The sequence below is a fragment of the Phasianus colchicus genome, chromosome 4, assembly GCF_987193195.1.
Source record: "Phasianus colchicus chromosome 4, bPhaCol1.hap1.1, whole genome shotgun sequence".
Lineage (NCBI taxonomy): Eukaryota > Metazoa > Chordata > Aves > Galliformes > Phasianidae > Phasianus > Phasianus colchicus.
Window position 1 is genome coordinate 21,212,997 of NC_143439.1, and position 18,741 is coordinate 21,231,737.

At 45.3% G+C, this 18,741-nt stretch overlaps 1 protein-coding gene across 2 annotated transcripts in view; it reads right to left on the reverse strand.

Annotated features, from left to right (window-relative positions):
* STOX2 (storkhead box 2) overlaps positions 1 to 18,741 on the reverse strand; it is a 127,692-nt gene that overhangs the window by 62,344 nt on the left and 46,607 nt on the right. The window contains exon 1 of one of the 2 annotated variants that reach the window (XM_031607506.2): positions 1,149 to 1,853. The exons of the other annotated variant lie outside the window; for it this stretch is intronic. Coding sequence (XP_031463366.2) covers positions 1,149 to 1,314 — 166 coding nt within the window. The 5' untranslated portion in view covers positions 1,315 to 1,853. Of the gene's footprint in view, positions 1 to 1,148; positions 1,854 to 18,741 lie in introns of those variants that run through there. 2 annotated transcript variants of the gene reach the window in all.

Here is an 18,741-nt window from a genome sequence, read left to right on the forward strand (position 1 = left end):
TCGGGGGGGGGGGGGGGGGAGATTGGAAATGTTTTCAGCAATGCATGAAAAATACCTTCATTTTCTCCCTCTCCCTCTTTTTCTCCTTTAAAGGAATCCGCCTACTCAACCTAAATCGAGCCTTAGAGGGAAAACGAGCCTTCATGATAAACTAGGATTTGATGCGGTGGGAATGAAATGTTATGTCCGAGCATCACAATAAGCAGGCAGCAGAACAACAAAGGAGGTTTCCAGGATTTTCTGCCCCCGTCCCCCTCCCCATCAGCATTTTCCCAAGTCTTCCTTTTGCCGTTTATGAAATGTCTGAATCCCCGAGCCCATGCGGATGCTTTTCAGGATGAAGCAGCTTCCGTTAATGTAACCGAGGCTTTCTGACATCGCAGCAGCACTCCAGCCGAGGCAGAGCCTCTCCCGATGCCCGCCTTTCCCCGTGCTGGTTTTTGTTTGGTGCATGCCGTCCCTTCCCCACGCACAAACACATTGGTGCAGTGTCCACTATTTCCCTATGGCCTCCCCTGATGGTGACGGCCTGAGGAACATAGGTGCACGTGTGCGCTGCCCGCATACGCGGCTCTGCTCCCCTTCTGCACCTCCGACACCAAATGGAAACGTGTTTACAGTCATTTGCACCAGAGCAGAAACACGCAGCCGGAGCCTGGCAAGGTGCTGCTAGAGGACGGCTGGACCAGATGATCTCAGAGGTCTCTCCCAACCTTCACGGTTCTATGTCCGTACGAGGGGCAGGCTGGCCACGGCAGGTGACCCTTTTCCCCTCGTAGACAGACAAACGCGGCGGAGCGCTGGGCTACAGCGGGGCCAGCTGCATTACAAGCATAACGTGCAGCAGCAGATTCCCAGCACATGCTCCCAGCACAAAAGGAGCAAAGGGCTCCACGCTCTGCGCGCCCGCTCCTCTCCGCCTGCCCTTCCGCGGCGCTGAGACGTGACCGTTCCCCCCTGCCTTATTTCACTCCGCTAATAGATTTTAAACACCATATTGCGAGGGCCTTGCCGTGAATCTTGCCGAGGTACAAAATGGTGGATGTACGCTATTTTTTTTTTTTTTTTTTTTTGCATTATTCATAGCAAGTTACGCTCCCCGCAGCCGCACGCCCGCAGCCCGCAGCCCCGCCGGCGATGCTACCAACCTGATGTCATGTAGCCCCGCGACGCCTGCGAGATGAAAGCCGGCGGGAAGTGCTTGTGCAGCCGGTAGTCCTTCTCGCTGCGGGACCGCATGCGGTCGGAGGCCCGGTCGGAGAAGTCGGAGCTAGGCCAGGCCCGCCGCAAGGTCGTGCTCCGCGTCTTCTTCATGCTGAGGATGCCCGAGCGGTGCCCCCGCAGCAGCGCAGCACGGGCCGGGCCTCGCGGCGCTCCCGTCAGCCCAGCGCCGGCGCCGCCGGGGCGCAGCCTGCGCCCATGGTGCCGCTGCCTGCTCTAGGGCGCGGGCGGCACGGCCCGGCCGCTCTCTTTTTCCCTCTCCCCCTCGAATGATCCAATTTTACACACGTCCCACAATGCATTACACTTCATTTGCAATCAGTCCGGCTTACAGCTTCCAGATTCGTGAGGAGGAAAGGCACATTATGTGGCTTCTCAGGCAAAAAAAAAAAAAAAAAAAAAGAAAAAAAAAGGGGAGGGGGGGGAGATCTGCAGCGTGAACGCTCCGGGATCCCAAACAATAGCCCGATTCAGCCTAGCCGTGCTTAGCCAACTGTGAGCCGCCACACAAAAGACCCAAACAAACGAGGAAAACCCCACGGCCGCCGGTTGTGACCCGAATCGCAGCGCGCCCGGCGCTGGGAGAGGCGGCGGCGGCTCCCGGCACGACGGGAGGAGGAGGAGGAGGAGGAGGAGGAGGAGGAGGGGAAAGAGCAGGAGGAGGGGAAGGAGGAGCGAGCGCCTCGCCCGGCCGCGGGGCCGGCGGAAGCACCGCGACCCCCCCGCCGCTCCTCAGGCCCCGGCGGCCGGCAGCGGCCCGCGGCCTCCCGCGGCCATGGCGGCGGCCCCCCTCACCGCCGCCCCCGACTCTCCGGCCGCCGGCCCCGCGCTAGGAGGGGGGTGCGATGCCGCCGGGGGGGCCGCTGGCCGCGCCGCCATCCGCGCTCACGGCAGCCCCGGCCCGGTGCGCCGGTCCCGCCGGACTCCGCGCTCCCCGGACCCGCGGGCAGCGCGCGGGCATTCGCATACAAAGCCCCCTGCGCTGCGGGTGGCCCGACCCCCTCCCTGCCGCCCTCCTCTTCCCTCTGCCAGCCCTACGCACACCACGCGGGGCAGCAGGGCAGGGCGGCACCGCTCCCGTGCCCATCGCCCGGCCGGGGCACACCTGGGGGAGAGCGGGCGGGCGGCGGGGCTGGCGTCCCCCGGGCGATCCTGAGTGGAGTCGGCGCGCTCCAGGCGCGCCTTTCCTCCTCAGAGCCCGGTGGAGGACGCCCGCAGCTTGCCCGAGATGGGCCACAGCTGGGCGTTTGGAAGCTGGGGTCACGAGGATGTGCGTGGCTCCCGCATCTCGCCCTGTAGGCGCACGTGCCTGCTGCCATGTTGAGGCAGGGTGGCCCTGGCCTGCAATGGAGCAGGGCTTGGGGACCGAAACTGCGCTGAGGGACTCGGTTCTTTGGGTGCGTTTGGAGTCTGGTGATGGTGTTACCTGTGAAGGAAACTATGACACAGGGATGTTAAGATGCTGCCTAAGCTCAGCTAATAAATCACTTGTGCTTGCTTTTTATTATTATTTTTTAAATATAATGAATGAACACTCCTTCCCACAGGGTTTGGTCTCATTGCTAAAAGCATGGAAAAATCAGAGGTCTGTAATTTGGACAGCAATTGAAAGCTTTCAGTAGTGTCACAATACGGGACAGATGACAGTGAGTGACTAGGACATCAAAGTGAACAGCCCTGAAGACACACTCCATCAGGACAATGGCCATGAAGCCTTGAGTTCATCTGCCGTCCTCCACCTCAGCAGGCCCTGCTCAGCCTATGGCCAGACAACGCACGAAAGAGTCATTCAAGGTTCCATTCGCTGCCACGCTGTTCGCATGGTGTCGAGATGACATGAACAAAACCCATCAAGAAACCAAATACAAATTGGGTCCTTGTTCATTCATTCTCATTTCCTTCCAACAGTGTGAAAAACCAGGGAGAGCTACATATTTCCGTTGATGTCCGTATACTGGGAGAAACGCAAAGAAGTAAGATGAGCAAAAAAACTGGCCCAGAGCACCATTAATGAAAATATATTTTCCATCGTGCAACTTACTCATCTGGCAATTTACTCATCAACCTACGCAATGCTTATAATAGAACATTTTCATCTTCAGACCCAAAAAGAACTAAAGAGAACTTCTAGAATCGCTCAACCTTTCTAATCCAAGACAGATCTGGATAGGTTGGTTAGCACAACCTAGCTAATACAACCCCCCAAGCCTACCCATTTCACTGGATGTAAAACAAAATGAAATCCTACCCAGGAGCATGAACTCCCCTTCCACTGTCTGAAAGTTGAGCAGATGACGTCCACGCTGTACAGGAAGTGGCTGAAGGCAGCCTTTAGCTGGCCAGCTGACTTTAACCTTCATCTGAACTAAACTCAACCTTTCTTCTAGTCTAGACACAGCCCTAGATATCATTCTGTTCCATTAAAAAAGACATGGGAAAAAGATGCATTATGTGAGGAATGAGACAAATAGGAATAAGCAATGAGGAGGAAAAATGAGGTCAAGAAGTAGAAAGACAGAACAAAGCAGGGTTGGGGGAGTGACAAACAAGACCACAGTGATCCTGACACTGTCTTTCTGTGTAATTATTCTAAACTAAAAACATGAGTCTAGTTTTAGGGCTAGTTGAACAAGTAGGAGAGCAGGGAACAGCTCTAACACAGTCAGAGCTGTGCCCCACTGCAACCATCAGGAAAAAACACGTCCCAGTGCTTTTCCAGCAATTTGCCATACACTGATGAACCAGTGACAGCACACAGGAATGGTTCAAGTACTTTGAATTGACTTAAGTTGTACACTTGCAGGAATGGTCACAATAGCAGTACAGTGTTTACAATTTACGTATTATGTCCTCTACACATTGACTGTAGGAGTCAGGCTGGCTTTGGGACAGTTAACAGGATGAGTCTCCATTGTGTGACAATTTGAACAAGTAATATTTTGCTCCTATGACTACACATTTTTTTTCATATTAAAGTTGGAGGCAGGGGGAAGAAATAAGCAATCCATCTAGCAAAGCCTACCTTCCCTTTCCAAATGTGGGGAGATGAATTTAAAACCATTTTTGAAGCGGCCCCTCAGTCCTGAGACGTTACGACTATGGTCAGCTAAAGCTTCTCCTACTCCATCTTTTCAGGTTTCAGCTGCAAGTCTTCTTGACATGGTGTCTGAAAGAGTTCTTTGCTTTGAAGAGAGGAATTCAGAGCAAGTTTCCTCCTGTTTTTGCATTGTTTGAAGTTGAGTTTTGTTACTGGGATGAATCAAATATATAATTAAAGAGTACGTTTAAATTTTGGCTGTTTTCTTTGGAAAAAGAGCTAGAACTGTGAGTATAACTGATTTTTTGCTTCAATGGCCAAACTGAAATAAAGTAATTTTCTTCATATGAATAGAAAGCTAAAATTTTAGAGCTTTTGAAAAAAAAAAAGAAAAGAAAGAAAGAACATTATATAGTTAGACATTTCAAATTAGTGTAGGTTGTTGTTGTCTTTAATAAAAGAAAATAAATGCATGGATTCACAGAGTTATGTTAGAGCAAGGTAGGGAAAGAGCAGCTCCCAGCTACAAACAACTCTCCTGTTTGGAATGACATATGTACTCTTATAAGCACAGTTTGCAACAAATTCAAAATTGCTGATTAATCAGACGGTTCCAACAGGTAGGGAGGGGACTTTTTATTCCATTTGGCCAAAACAGTTGTGAAATTCTGCTTTAATTTTTTTTTTTTTTTTTTTTTTTTTTTGCCTGCCTGTGGCATATTGGTAAAGTTTTGTCTAATTCTAGAACACATCACTCAGTGCCACATCTACCCTTTTCTTGAACGTCACTAGGAATGGTGATTCCACCACCTCCCTGGGCAGCACTGGTATTTAATGTTCAGCAGGTACTATCTCCTTCTTGAATTACTAAAAAGGTGAAACTAGATTGAATAGACCCATAGATCATAGAGACCTCAGGGAGAAAAAAAAAAGAGAGAGAGAATGAACCAAAAATCAACATCCTGCCTCTCTGTTAGCCTAACAGTTCCCAATCAGCAACATAACAGTAGCCATTCCAAAGGCACTGTTTGAGCTTTATAAATTTCATGAAAAGGGGCCTAGGTACACTTAAAACACCACAAAGGATTCTTACAGGTTCAAGCTTTTCATCACAACCCTACTTCAGCCAAAATTCATCATTGAGAGCCTGAGGGCTTTAGGAGAAGCAATAAAAAATGTTAGCTTCTGAAAAGATTCTATGTTATCTCTTAAAAGTGAAAAAACCAAATATTACTCCAGATATCTATCACTTTTGATCTTCATAAGCTAACTGGGTGCTAAGCAGATCTATTTCCATCTTGCTGATGGAAAAAGGTAAAAAGAAAAGGACACAAGGGGCTCAAAACAGCATAGCAAATCAGTGACAAATACACTGCTATACAACCATGGGTCCCAGCTTCAGTTTCATAAGCTTATTTTTCCACTATTGAAAAGTAATAATTATATTTGGTAATTGTTAATAATTATATATGGTTGCCAACCATATCTTGGGCTATGCTAAGCATATTCTGAGCTGCATCAAGAGAAGTGCGATCAGCAGGTAGAGGGAAGTGATTCTGTCCCTCTATTTTGCACCTGTGAGACCCCACCTGGAGTTACTGTGCCCAGTTCTGTGGCTGCCAACACAAAAAGGACATGGAGCCGTTGAAGCAGGTCCAGAGTAGGGCCACAAAGATGATCAGAGGGCTGGAGTACCACTCCTACAGAGACTAGTTGAGAACTCTTCAGCCTGGAGAAGGCTCCACAGGTACCTTATAGCAGCTTTCTAGTATCTGAAGGGGCCTACAGGAATGCTGGGGAGGGACTTTTTAGAAGGGCATGTAGCAACAGGATGAGGGGAAATGGCTTTAAACTGGAAGAGAGTAGATTTAGACTAGATATTGGGATGAATAGGGTGGTGAGCACTGCAACAGGTTGCCCAGCAAGGTTGTGGATGCCCCCTCCCTGGAAGCATTCAAGGCCAGGCTGGATGGGGCTGTGAGCAACCTGGTCTATGGGAGTATTCCTGCCTATAGCAGGGGATTGGAATGAGATGATCTTAAAGGTCCCTTCCAACCCAAACCATTCTATAAATCTATGATTCTATGATATGGCAAGGTACTATATGGTATGAGCTTTATATATGTGTGTGTGTGTGTGTGTGCATGTATGCTTGTCTCTGTGCGTGTACATGGTAATTGCTCTCATGTAATCTGGTATTTCAAGTTTCAGTCAGGGCAGCGTGTCTTCTTCCCCCCCTTGGCAAACAGGTTTCTGTAGAAAAGAGGAGCAGACTTCATAGCAGGGTGGGCTCCTGCTGGCACGTCAGCTTGACTGGCCTGGGGACCAACTGCAAGAAGTTTTCAACCAGAGCAAGCATTGACATAAAAATGTCAAAACAGATGAAATGGGACACACAAGGAGGAAAGCGGTGCCCCTCTTTGCTAAGAGGACTGCATGCCTCCCCTGTAAAATCATCACCTCAGTTTCTCCCTTATCTTGTAAATGGCCCAGCACATCAGCAGGAAAAACCTCTGTAAGCTTTTTAAACTTCATAGAAACTTTTTTTTTTAAATCTCCAACTTTTTAAAGTGGGAGATAGGGTGCTGCAAGACGCTGGAAAGGAAATGCAGGACCTAAGAAAGAGGGAGAGGGAGAGAAGAAATGAATGAATAAATAAATGTATTAATAAATAAAGAGGAGAAAAGAAGTCTGTAGTGCAAGCAGATGAAAAGCAGTAAAAAGGAAAGGGAAGAAAGCTTAATGAAAGATGAAGGGGAAAATATGTAATTAAGAACTGGAGAAAAACACTGAACTGAGATATAACATTATAGGCCTTGGCAATGGCCTGTGACTGATACGGTTTTGTTAAGAGGTATAGCTCTGCACAATAGCCTCCCTGAGAAAAGATACAACCTGCACGGCTTAATATTAATATGCCCATGAAGAGGAAAATCAGCCAGCTGCATAAATGACCCCACTTTCATGCATGGCTCTGTATTGTCAAATGTGCCACTAGCATGGAAACAGGCCAGAACTCGGTCTCTGAATGAGATGCTATTGTGAGACCCCTTTCCAGCAGCAGTCTGCAACTGTCCCTGGCTGCGGGAAGTAATTGCTACCTCTTCTCAGCCTTTGTAAGCAGATACTCAGGCAGAAAGCTCACAGCGTAGCATATCCTGGCCTCTTCAAGGCCAGGCTGATGTGGCTCTGGGCAGCCTGGTCTAGTGGTTGGCGACCCTGCCTTTGGCAGGATGATGAAACTAGATGATCATGGTGGTCCTTTTCAACCCAGGCCACTCTATAATTCATTCTATGATCCCTTTTCCTGGCAGCTCTCAGACTTCCGCCACTAACGCTTTCAGCTTGTCACCTCTCAGCAGTACTAGCTGTTACACATGCAAGAGCAGCCCAGTGCTCGTCCATGCTTGTGGCCCAGCTCACAGAACAAGGCAGCCACTCTCAGTGGGTCTGTGGGACTGAAGAAGCTGGGGTGGCTCCAACTTCTGGGACTGGACTTCTGGGAAACTCTGCCAAAAGCAGAGAGAAAAATCACCAAGTCAAAGGTGCGACAGAAAAAGCTTCAAATGTAGAAAAGGAAAATATTTCAGAGCTTATCATAAGCAAGTCTTCAGTCTCACTCCGGAATGCTATCAGGTTGTGTTATACTGGCATAGTAATCCTGGCTTAATTACAGCACCTCTTAAACCAGTTTCGGATCATATTTCTCTCACTGTTATGTTTCGGGAATGCGTGATGACAGGAATGCAGTGCTGCTGCTGCACACATGCTGTAGTTCACCAATTCATTTTTCTGTGTGCTGGCTTATATGCTGTGGTATTTATTTTAACTTGCATGACTTTTTAGAAAAACCTGCCTGTGTTATGAGAAGAAAGACTGCCCTGTATTTTTTCAGCCCAGACCTTTCTGATTGCATTTGTGCTTCCTCTGCATTGAAGACAAGTGATGCAGGAGGGCTGTGAATCTGGGTACCCAATTGTTTTGAGACACGCCTTACCAGACTCAGGCACCAACACAATCCAATTGCAACACAAACTGCAGGATCCAGCCTTCACCTCATGGCACGCTACTCCTCGCCTGGTATCTGACTCAGAGGGAGTTACCTGAAGTGATGGGAGATGGACTGGAACTCCTCAATATGCAGAACTGGAGACAGAGGGAAGCCATGGAGAGTATAAGGACTTCCAAACAGTCAAGCATTGATTAGACCCCACACATATAATTCAAAATCTTGGAGAAGTAGAGCTACAGCAGTCCAGTTCATTCATCGGCTGCTCTTACAAAGTAACAAAGGATTTGCCAAAAATGTTGACCTCAACTTTCTTGTTTTCCACTGGTGTCACATGTCATTAGTATCCTGGTATTTAAGTAACCTACTGATATATGGGGGCCAGCTGGACTGTGCTAGAAAGACAGTCTATCTTTCTGGCTTGGTAGTTTGAAATAGAGAGCAGGAAGTAAGCATCTAGTGTAGAGCACACAAACAGTAAAAGCCATTATTGATCATGTTTTTAAAGCCTAATTACACATGTCTTTCCATTCCTCCCTAAGCCTGTGTTTCTGCTGCACGCTCACATAAGAGTTCACACAACCATACCATTACGAGCAAGCCCTGGGCTCTGATGAAGCTCCTCTGTGCTACAGCAACACAAAGCACCAGCAGATTCTGCATGTCAGGTAGGCACCCGTAAAGGAAAAATCTGCTCAGAAAGAAGAGAATGTCCTTGGCAAAGCAAGTGGACATTGCTTTGCTCATTGCATGGCTGTGATTTAACCATATTTTAGTTTTAAATTCCAACTCCTTGTCTGTAAGGATTACTTGTCACATATTAAACAAAAAGCTGCAGCTATCTCTGCAAAAGGGACAATGCATGTATTTCACAGCCTTCAAAACCAAAGGAGCATACCAAGGAAACTAAATCCCAGCAGCTGCTCTAGCTCCACAGAGCATTTGCTGAACAACCCGGCACTAAGCTCCCTCTAAAAATTCTTGCTTATACAGCTGTGCCATATAGCCAGCCTACTTTATAGATGTACATACATATATAGCGTGTATAACAGGCAGAGATCTTTAAAGCCTGAGAAAAGTTGGGAAGCCTGAATATAGAGTACCCCACCCTTTGTAAACAACGTCTTGTCATGAATTTACTTCCACACATGCTTGAAGTTCTGCCTATATCAAATTGGCTTTCAAAATACAGGTTAAGCACTGAAAATGTACGGTTCCCACTCAACAGTTTGAAGAGAATTGAAGCAAGACAAATTCCGAACAGTAAAAAAGCACTGATTCATCACCTCACAGCAGAGTAATTTAATTACTTCTTGGATATTTTATTATAGTCTTAGATTCAGAGGCTGTCTTGGCATAAACCAGTATTCGGGCAGTGGAAAAATCTCAAGAGAGAAGCCATAAACACAGACAGAAATTAGATGACTCAACACATGCCTGACCAAAAGGCAACACAAAGCTGTCAACCTGAACGCTCTCTGGACCACACCACTGCAGTACAGATGCAGTGTGTCCCCGTGGAGGCAGCACTCTAGTTTGGTTTTCAGTGGGATGCTGAGCAGCCCTGTTCTCCACTCCAGGGACAGCTGTCCTGCCCTACTGCTGCTCAATACGCCTAGTTGTCCCCTCTGCTTAGCTTCTGAAGCACCAGCCACAGGAAGCTTTGCTACTTTATCTATACGCCCTTCTGTATTACTGGGTGGCTGTTGGTTGCTTTATTGTTAATTTGTCTGTTTTTAGATGTGAAGAGGGACTTGCTTCCAAGAGAGCACTGTTATCTCGCAGATTTTCAGAAGGTCAGCACAAGATCTTACCTCCTCCATGTGCTAAGCAGAAGGAAGCAGCACCCAAAGTCTCAGTTTAGAGAAGTGCTTATAACATAACACTTCAGTGTCACGTTGGATATAAGAGCAGTCTCTGCTGTGAATTTTTCAACCTACGACCTTCCTATCAAAGTCAAGACTGAGAACAAGTGAAACATGTAGATGTTGCAAAGAAAACATATCTTAGTACAAAGGAATATCATTGTAATAATGGATTGAAGTTGTGAAATTAAGAAGAATAAACTAAAATCTCATCAGAAAACAAAAAACAAACAAAAAGCCCAAAGCTCTACTATAACTCTGAAAAGCATACTCCTCACTCCCACCACAAAAGAGTACTTACATCCTTTAAAGCACGTGAATGGCACTAGCATAGGATAAGGTTTCTTTCAAAACGCTTTTCATATTATAATGAATTTTTATGAGGCACAGAAAACCACTTAAACTTAATATTTCTGGATATCTAAAAAGATCTTTTTCAAAAGAAACAAACATCTTAAGTGAGATAATTTACACGAAAGGGATACATTTATTAGCATTAGAATTCTATTGAGTAGAACTATGTGCAAAATGAAGAGCTGGAAAGTCTTTAGTCTTCATTAAAACTGATCACTATTGAGCTGAACTCAATACCTTCCAAACCAACTGCAGTAAATCCTGTTAGCTATGGCGCTCACCTCAGCAGCTCTGGTAGGGAGTCACAGTGTTTCCATACATAAAAGTTGCAAGCACTCTTTACCCCAGCTGTTCCAGAAATCACCAAATACTCAGCCAAATAGTTCCAAGTTTCTAAATGAAAGCAGGAGAACCTCCACAAGCAAGCATGCAGGGACTTGCCTGTGCTTTGTTTCTTGATCAGGGAGATGTTTGGGAACCTTTCCATTGTCCGAGCAGTGTAAGGTAGGTCAGGCAGTCTTCTGGTAGATTTCAGACTTGTCAGTGTGATACTAGTGCCAAATCCTCTTTTTTTTCTTACCCCACCTCAAGCATGGATCTTGTTATTATCCCAGCTGACAGATCCGAGACAAAATAAATACAGACATCAAGGACTGAAACAATGATAGACTATTGGAGAAGGCATTTAGGGGCCCTCAGCTGTCCAAGGAGTAAAAAGTTATAAAAGCAAGTACTTCTTATCGCCCACACCCCTGTGTCATTGCCGTAGTACTTAAAAAGAACACAAACCCTATGGATTTCTACCCACCACATAGTAATTACTGAAATAACAAAGAAGAGGAAAAAAGTTTTTCCAAAGCCTGATGCTATTACTGAACTGCCAATGAAAAAACTCCTACTAACACCCTTAAGTCTATCCTCCTGCACTCCTAATCTGAACACAAAAGGTTGGGTTTAACCCCCCCACCCCAAGATTAAAACCGCCTGCAGTTTTCTGCTGCAGGCCAGCAATGACAATACTTTAAATCCTTGGCTACTTGCTTCATGAAGATGCAGCCTACAGACAGTCCCCCAAAGTTCTTTGAAATGATAAATACAAAGCAGGAGGAGGTCATAAAGGAAATATTCCTTATAAAAGGAACAGATATCATATGCAGGCTTTTCAAATACATTTCTCAATTGCTTTGCTTTCAGCTGCCATATTCTCAATTCTACATTGTCTGAAGCTTTGGAAATAAAATTCAGGAATGAAATGAAACATACAAATTAGTGCTGAACACAGCTGCCAATGTGTGCATGTATTACCTTTTTAGCATTCGTAAATCTCTCAAATGTAAATCGTATCCTACTCCTTATCTGGAAAGACTAATTATTTACATAATAAATGGTCCTAGGGCAATTATCAAAAACCTGGCCACTTAAAAGTACCATGTAAGTTTTATCACATAATCTTCTGTAGCATCTACCAATTATTTCAATACAAGCCAGCATGGTTCCCTGCTGCACTGGAAATCCAGCTATCTCTCTGCCAAGAACCTTCCAATGCATACAAAAAGAATGAGGATTGAGAGAGCTGTTTTATCCTCTCTTATCCCATAAACTAACAAGCCTTTTCTCTGCTGCAATTTCTCTCAACAAATGCAAGTAATTACGTAGGAGGATGAGATTTCCAAGGTAAGAGAAAAAAACCCGAAGTTTAGCAACCTAGCCAAGAAGTACTGCCAGCTTAAACTACAAGAGAGTTGCTTGCAGGGATGGGCAGCAGGCAAACCAAAATGGAGTCCTGGCACCAAGCTGGAGATGATGGGCAATGCTGGTAGGTGGCCCAGTCCTCCTGTCTACCTGCATGCCCTGGAGGTAAGCAGGACAGCAGGACATTTATTTCTGGCCCCTAATGCAGCCCAGACACACAATATCTCCCCTTCCCCATTTGGGTATGTTGAACTCAAAATAATTGAAAAATGAGTGCTGTGTTCACTTGGAGAACATGTTTGCTTTGCCTGTCTTGTAAGGTCTCACAAACCCTGTTCATATTAGCTCCTGGCTAGCTGCTTCACCAGACAAACCGAGAAACATCGCTGTCCAGATTCACAGTCTGTGTAAGTGAGGAGGAAGGTAACTGGCTGTCACAGCAACAGTAGCAGTCTGAGGAACACTCCATTTCACTCTCAGGAAAGGTGCCAAGACTTAACAAAACCTGTAATAAGATGAAGCAGCTAATGGAAGCAAGCACTCCGGCCAGCAGCCAATGCATAGTTAAACCACTGGCGACCCTGAAAAGCCAGGCTGCTGAAGTCTGAAGTTATTCAAGCTGTTTAATGTTGATTTGTTTGCAACCTAATGCAACCCAGCCTACAGAAACAACCATCATTGAGACTGCCTGCATGTTTGATGAGCTGCCTTCCTCTGCTTCTAGACACGAGTCTTTTACAGGCACTTTCCCATGTTCAGGAGGGAAAGTCTGCTCACAAAAATGTTCCAGATAAGAAATGTTCCAGAAAAGAGTGAAAGGTGATAGTGAGCTCAGGAACGTGGATTTGGTGTGATGGGATGAAGGAGGCAACATTCTTAGCTGCACACTGTGCTGCACTTAGACTACTGCAAGGTGTGCAGCTAAAAATGCATCACTAGAGGAACCCTGATGGGTCACTACATCATTGTTAGAGGATATCTGGTTTGCAGAATTCCCTAGGAGTCAGGAGAAACAATTCATAAGCACAGTTCATACAGGCTTGCCATGACTCACACTGCTCGCAATATGAACAAAAACCTGGTTGGTGCAAGAGCAAAATAAACATTCACTATGAATCAAAACTACTAGTACTCTATGTCCTGAATTAAAGCAATCAACGACTCATTTGATTCAAAATAATTTTGATGGTTCCAATATTTATTAAAAAAAAAAGAATCATATTTCTAATGGGTAGCCCTTTTGATTTTTCCACCATGTTCATGACATACATTAGTAACATTACAATTGTTTTTCTCAGAATTCTATTTTATTCACAATGCATTTAAATTTGCAATATTACTTCTCGTTTCAGCGCAACCAGCTAGATAAGTTTTCAAACAGATTTTACTTTTCAAAGGACAAAGAAACCCAAACAGCAACAGTGGCCTCTGAGCACACAGCTGCAATAATGCAGAATCTCCTTTTAGCAAGCTGAGATGTTGAGCAGGCCACTTCAAAAGTGATAAGACTTTGATTCAGAAGGCGCAGGAACAGATTCCTATTTATCTGTGCCACTTCAGAAAACTACATTCTCCCTCGACTGCTAAGTCTTGAAAGCTAGTGTGAAACCTGCTGATTTGAGAACAGACTGAGGAGGATTTGGCCAGAAACACAAATCTCACCATGCCCATCTTCTAATAGCAGTATCACACCACCCCTAAAATGATCAGGTAAGTAGCCCAGACCTTCTAGGTCATAACATCACGCTTAAGACAAGAAACATGGGCTCACCAATGGTGAGACACTCCAATGGAAAAAAAATAGAACATTCAGAAATTCAGAGACTTTCTTTGCTGTTTCAAGGGAAAAAAGGGGACATTGAACATCACCTGCAGCAAAAGAAAATGCACAAGTTCTTTCTGAAACAGTGTATAGCTTTAGTGTCAGTTATAGAGATGTATCTAGCAATACAAATACAAATTATTACAAGTACTATGAGTAGGGACATTTCCCAAGTGTTGGAGGCCACTTATTGGGTACTGGTTGTTCCTAGAGAAACTTAATTCTGTTTAGCCATCACTGAAGCTCTCCCTGCACAAGCCTGGGTGTCATATTTGCAGAAAAAGGTAATTGCTGTCTTTAGATTAAAAACAAACAACTCCAGTAACAAAATAATTGTTCTGACAAACTAAGTCATGCTTATAATACATGCATGCCTTCGTGGCTTGCTTGGCTTTCTTAGAAGCCATCCTTTTTTGGATATCATGAATTCTGTGTCCAGAAATGAACCCTAGTCACCTGCTGTTCCCATGGATGACAGTAACGACTGAATTATCTGAAATTGATAGGCCAAGCTCTCCATGATATACTTTGTATTTGAAAAGCAGACAACAAAAACAATGTTGAAGAGAGAAGCAGATGGCCAGTGAGTTATCACTCCGGGTCTGATGACTTATGTGGGCTGAACTTGTTTATTTACTTACATATTTGCAAAAAAGAAGTGTTCCTTATGTTGGCAGCAGCTCTGAATGTGGTCCTGAGGCAGCCACAGCTATGCAGAACACACCACTGCCCCCACACAACATCAAGGGATTAAGCATATACCCTCAGATCACTGCATGTTCTCCTATGATGACAAAAGTCACCGTTGACCATTCCTGGGGCAAGGGAGATAAGTGACAAGGATTTCTACCATTGGAGCTCAAGAATGGGTTAACAGGAGCCCACAGCATTCCTGCTGGAAGCTGGACAGAAGGAGGCCAGGCACTACAGGGCAGGGGAATGAGAGGAGGCAGCGATTGCTGACTGCAGCCTCCTGCCAACCAGAAGCTGTTACCTCTGCCTTCCAACCACCATCAGCACCCCCAGGCAGGGGGCAACCAGTCCCTACCAGCCGTGCTAGGACATGAGCAATTGAGGCATTCTTGTCATGTTAAAGCTGCTGTCAGTGGGCAAGCAGGTGCATGCCATGACATTGCTTCTTGGTCACAAAAGCTTTGCAATAAACTTTTCTAGGCTACCCTTGACTAAACTGTTAATGCAAACCCCATGCTGACTTGGTGTGATGCATGACGAAACTGCCATCAACTGGGCACAGCTTGTGTGTCAGCAAGCCTTGTCACACGGGCCACGCTGGGAAATACGGATCCTTCTTAGATCATCTCACCCCCTTTTCAGAATTGTTCTCTTTACCTTCTCTCCGACTGCTCTTATTACCTCCTAGGCATATAAAATAATGCAACCTTTCTAGACACGTAACAAACAATTATGCATATATACGTACTTTAGTGACAAATTAGCTGCTGACATTATGGAAAGAAATGCCACTGTGCACCCATTTAACTCACTGAAAATCAGCAGAAAGTACCTTCTGTCTGCAGCGACACTAATGCCATGGCCCTGCATGCAGTTAGCAACCAACCCGATTACTGTGAAGTGACAAATAGGTATCTATCACCTGTCAAGCCCGGGCAGGCAGCGGCTGGGGCACGAAGCTGGTAGCAGTGCAGGTGGGAAGCTGGGCTGCAGGCACGTGCAACTGCCCATGGAGGCTTGATGCAGGCAGCCCCGCGTCCTGCACAGCACCCATCCTGCCTCCAGCACCCAGCGCTGGGCCCCAGCTCACCACCCACCTCACCGTGTGGGAGGTGTTACGCAGGGAGACTCATGAACGCCATCTGCTCAGCTGTGGATCTGACTTCTTTTTTCCCCCCGGCAAGTAATAGTCTGTGACAGTAGAAAGTACACTAACGCAGTCCTACATTTTCCATTCCTATACGGTGTGAAGAAAAAAAAAGTCCAAATGTACTTTTCATCTCCCACACCACTGCTCTTAGTTTTGTAAATGGATATGAGCTTCTTCTAGTTAAAAGTTAAGAGGTATAAAAACTCACAATGCTGACACCTGTACAGGAGCGTGAGGTCTGAGAGGAAGCCACTTTACTTCTGTGGCATCTTTGTTCAGTCTACTCAGAATATAAAACATGAAATTTCATAAGTTAATGCAAAAAACATGTAAAAAAAATACCTTCTAAATATGTGATATCACTAGAGATAGGGAAGGCTCTGAAGAAACCTCATTGTGGCTTTCTGGTCCTTGAAAGGAGCTTAGAAGCAGGAGCGGGTGCGACTTTTTGCAAGGTCTGATAGTGACAGGTCAAGGGTGAATGGCTTTAAGCTAAAAGAGAGAAGGTTTAGGCTAGGTATGAGGAGGAAAATTTCCACTGTGAGGCTGGTAAGGAGCTGGCACTGCTGCGCCAAGCTGTGGGTTCCCCATCTCTGAAGCTGTCCAAGGTTAGAAGGGCCCTAGGCAGCCTGAGCTGGTGGGGGCACCCAGCCCATGGCAGGGATTGGGGCTGGGGGGGCTTTAAGGTCCCCTCCAACCAAAACCATTCTGTGGTTCTATCATCTTTTTTTCCTATTCTTCACAACCATATTTTATCAGTAAACAATTATTGTTTCCAAACGGTCCAAGTACTTGGTTGCACAGTAAGCATTTGCATGAGGACAGGACTAGCTTGTTAGGGATGATCAAAGTGCCCTAGACTAAAGCCAGGTGGCCAAGCCCAGGCAGGCTGTAGCAAGGCCCTGCTGGGGAAAAGCCATTCCTTTGGGGCTGGGAACCATGCAGTGGGCCCCACTGACAGGATACAGGCACCTGCAGCACTGCAGTGCCCCGGTGTGTGTCTGCCCAGCAAGGCTGGGAGAGGATTTCCCTTGGCATGCAGGCATGGCCTGTCCTTTGCCACAGCAGACAGGCTCCTGAAATGGTGTGGGATAGGGAACATCATGCATCGTTCAGAAACTCACGTTGAAAGGAAGGCTGCCTTGGGTTTCCTGCAATCAACTTCATCCCCAAGTCTGGTTGTTTTGTTTTTTTTTTTGTTTTGTTTTGTTTTTGTTTTTTGTTTGTTTTGTTTTGTTTCTGTGTTTTGTTTGTTTGTTTTTGTCATCTGAATAGCAGACAGCATTTGTAACCTGTGCAAATACACTGACTCTAAAGACAACACAAAGACATTAAATAAAGCAACTAATTCAGCTTGCTGTTCCAGCGCCCAGCAAATTAGAGAGCTATTTGTGGAGCTGATGGAATATGGGAGGTGGGGGGGAGGAAATGTTAATTTGCAATTATCCAGTTAATACCGTTTTAATAAGATAATAAAAAAATACACAAAAGCATTTGAAAGCATCTAACAAAACACATTCTTAAATGGGAACTGAAAGCTATCTGAATAAAGTGAACAGAAACCTTCAATGGGTGTGGGTTTTAACTGTGATTTATGTTCTGATAGCCAAGCAGTGAATGCTATTTGTCAGGCACATGAGACTGCTTCAGATGTATGATTCATCTGCACAAGAAACACTTTCAATAGGTCCTTTTTTTTTTTCCCCCTTTATGAATTATAAGGCTATTAAAATACAAGGCCACAGCAAACCCCAATACACGTCCAGCCTAATATTCAGTCTCCTAAAGTGGCGAGCAGTGCACAGCCAAGAAAGAATATGGAGGCAGTGGTATCTCCTAACATCTTATTGTCCCTCACCATTTCCAGCTCAAGGGACTTGAGCTCAGGTGAGTAGCCTCCATGTACTACCACAGATTTGTACTCATTAGTGACCTTGCCTCACTGGATAAGATAGCAGCTATTGGACACTTGAAACTTCAGTGTATACTGAGGACATCACTCTTAGCATAGAAATAATCCATCAGTGTCATTACTGAATGCCAGAATTACATCCCAGATTGCATCCGTGAATGCACATGACAGGGTCTGACCACAATACACTAGTTTTTCAGAGAACAAACAGCTTACTCCATCTTCTGAAGAAAGTTTCCATCCCTGATGTATTTCATTTAAACACCATGAACTCGTCTTACTTTATTTTTGAACCAAGCAAAATGAATGTACTAAAAAAATGATAAAGATATAAGCTACTTTCTAGTGTAGGGTGATGAAACTTGTAATGAACCATCCCACACACTTTTTATATCAGACAGCTTCCCAAAAAGTTATTTTCAGATTATTTTTCTGTTGAAAAGTGGTTATGGCGTTGTGCAAGACAGCCTGCCTGTAGAAACCATCAAAACACTTAAGTCTCTAAGCTCTATGTTTGCAAATTCTTCAAATACTGACCCTCTTTTTCAGGAGATCATCTACACTACCACAGCAGGATCAGGTACAACATCTTTGCAGGGCCAGGGTTCTGTCTGTCCTTCCTTGTTATTGTGTTGGATACTTCTGAGGGGTCATGGTGACAAAGACGACTACAGATGAAATAAAAGTGATTACTACGTATAAATATACTTTTCAAAATGCAAACTGCTGACAGACTGCCCATGGATGTGCTGTCTCTTTAGATATTATGAAGACACGGTGGGTAGAATCTAGCAAAACACACACAGAAAGTATACTCAAGCAAAACACACAAGAAGTATTTCTAAAGCAGCTGAGTGAAGCAGACAGAATTTTGCTGTAGTCTAACCTAAGCACCACACAGTGCCCCCTGCTGCATACACAAGCAATAGACTACACTCAGCTAAACAATGACATCATTGGATATTAAACAAGATGCACTGTATGCA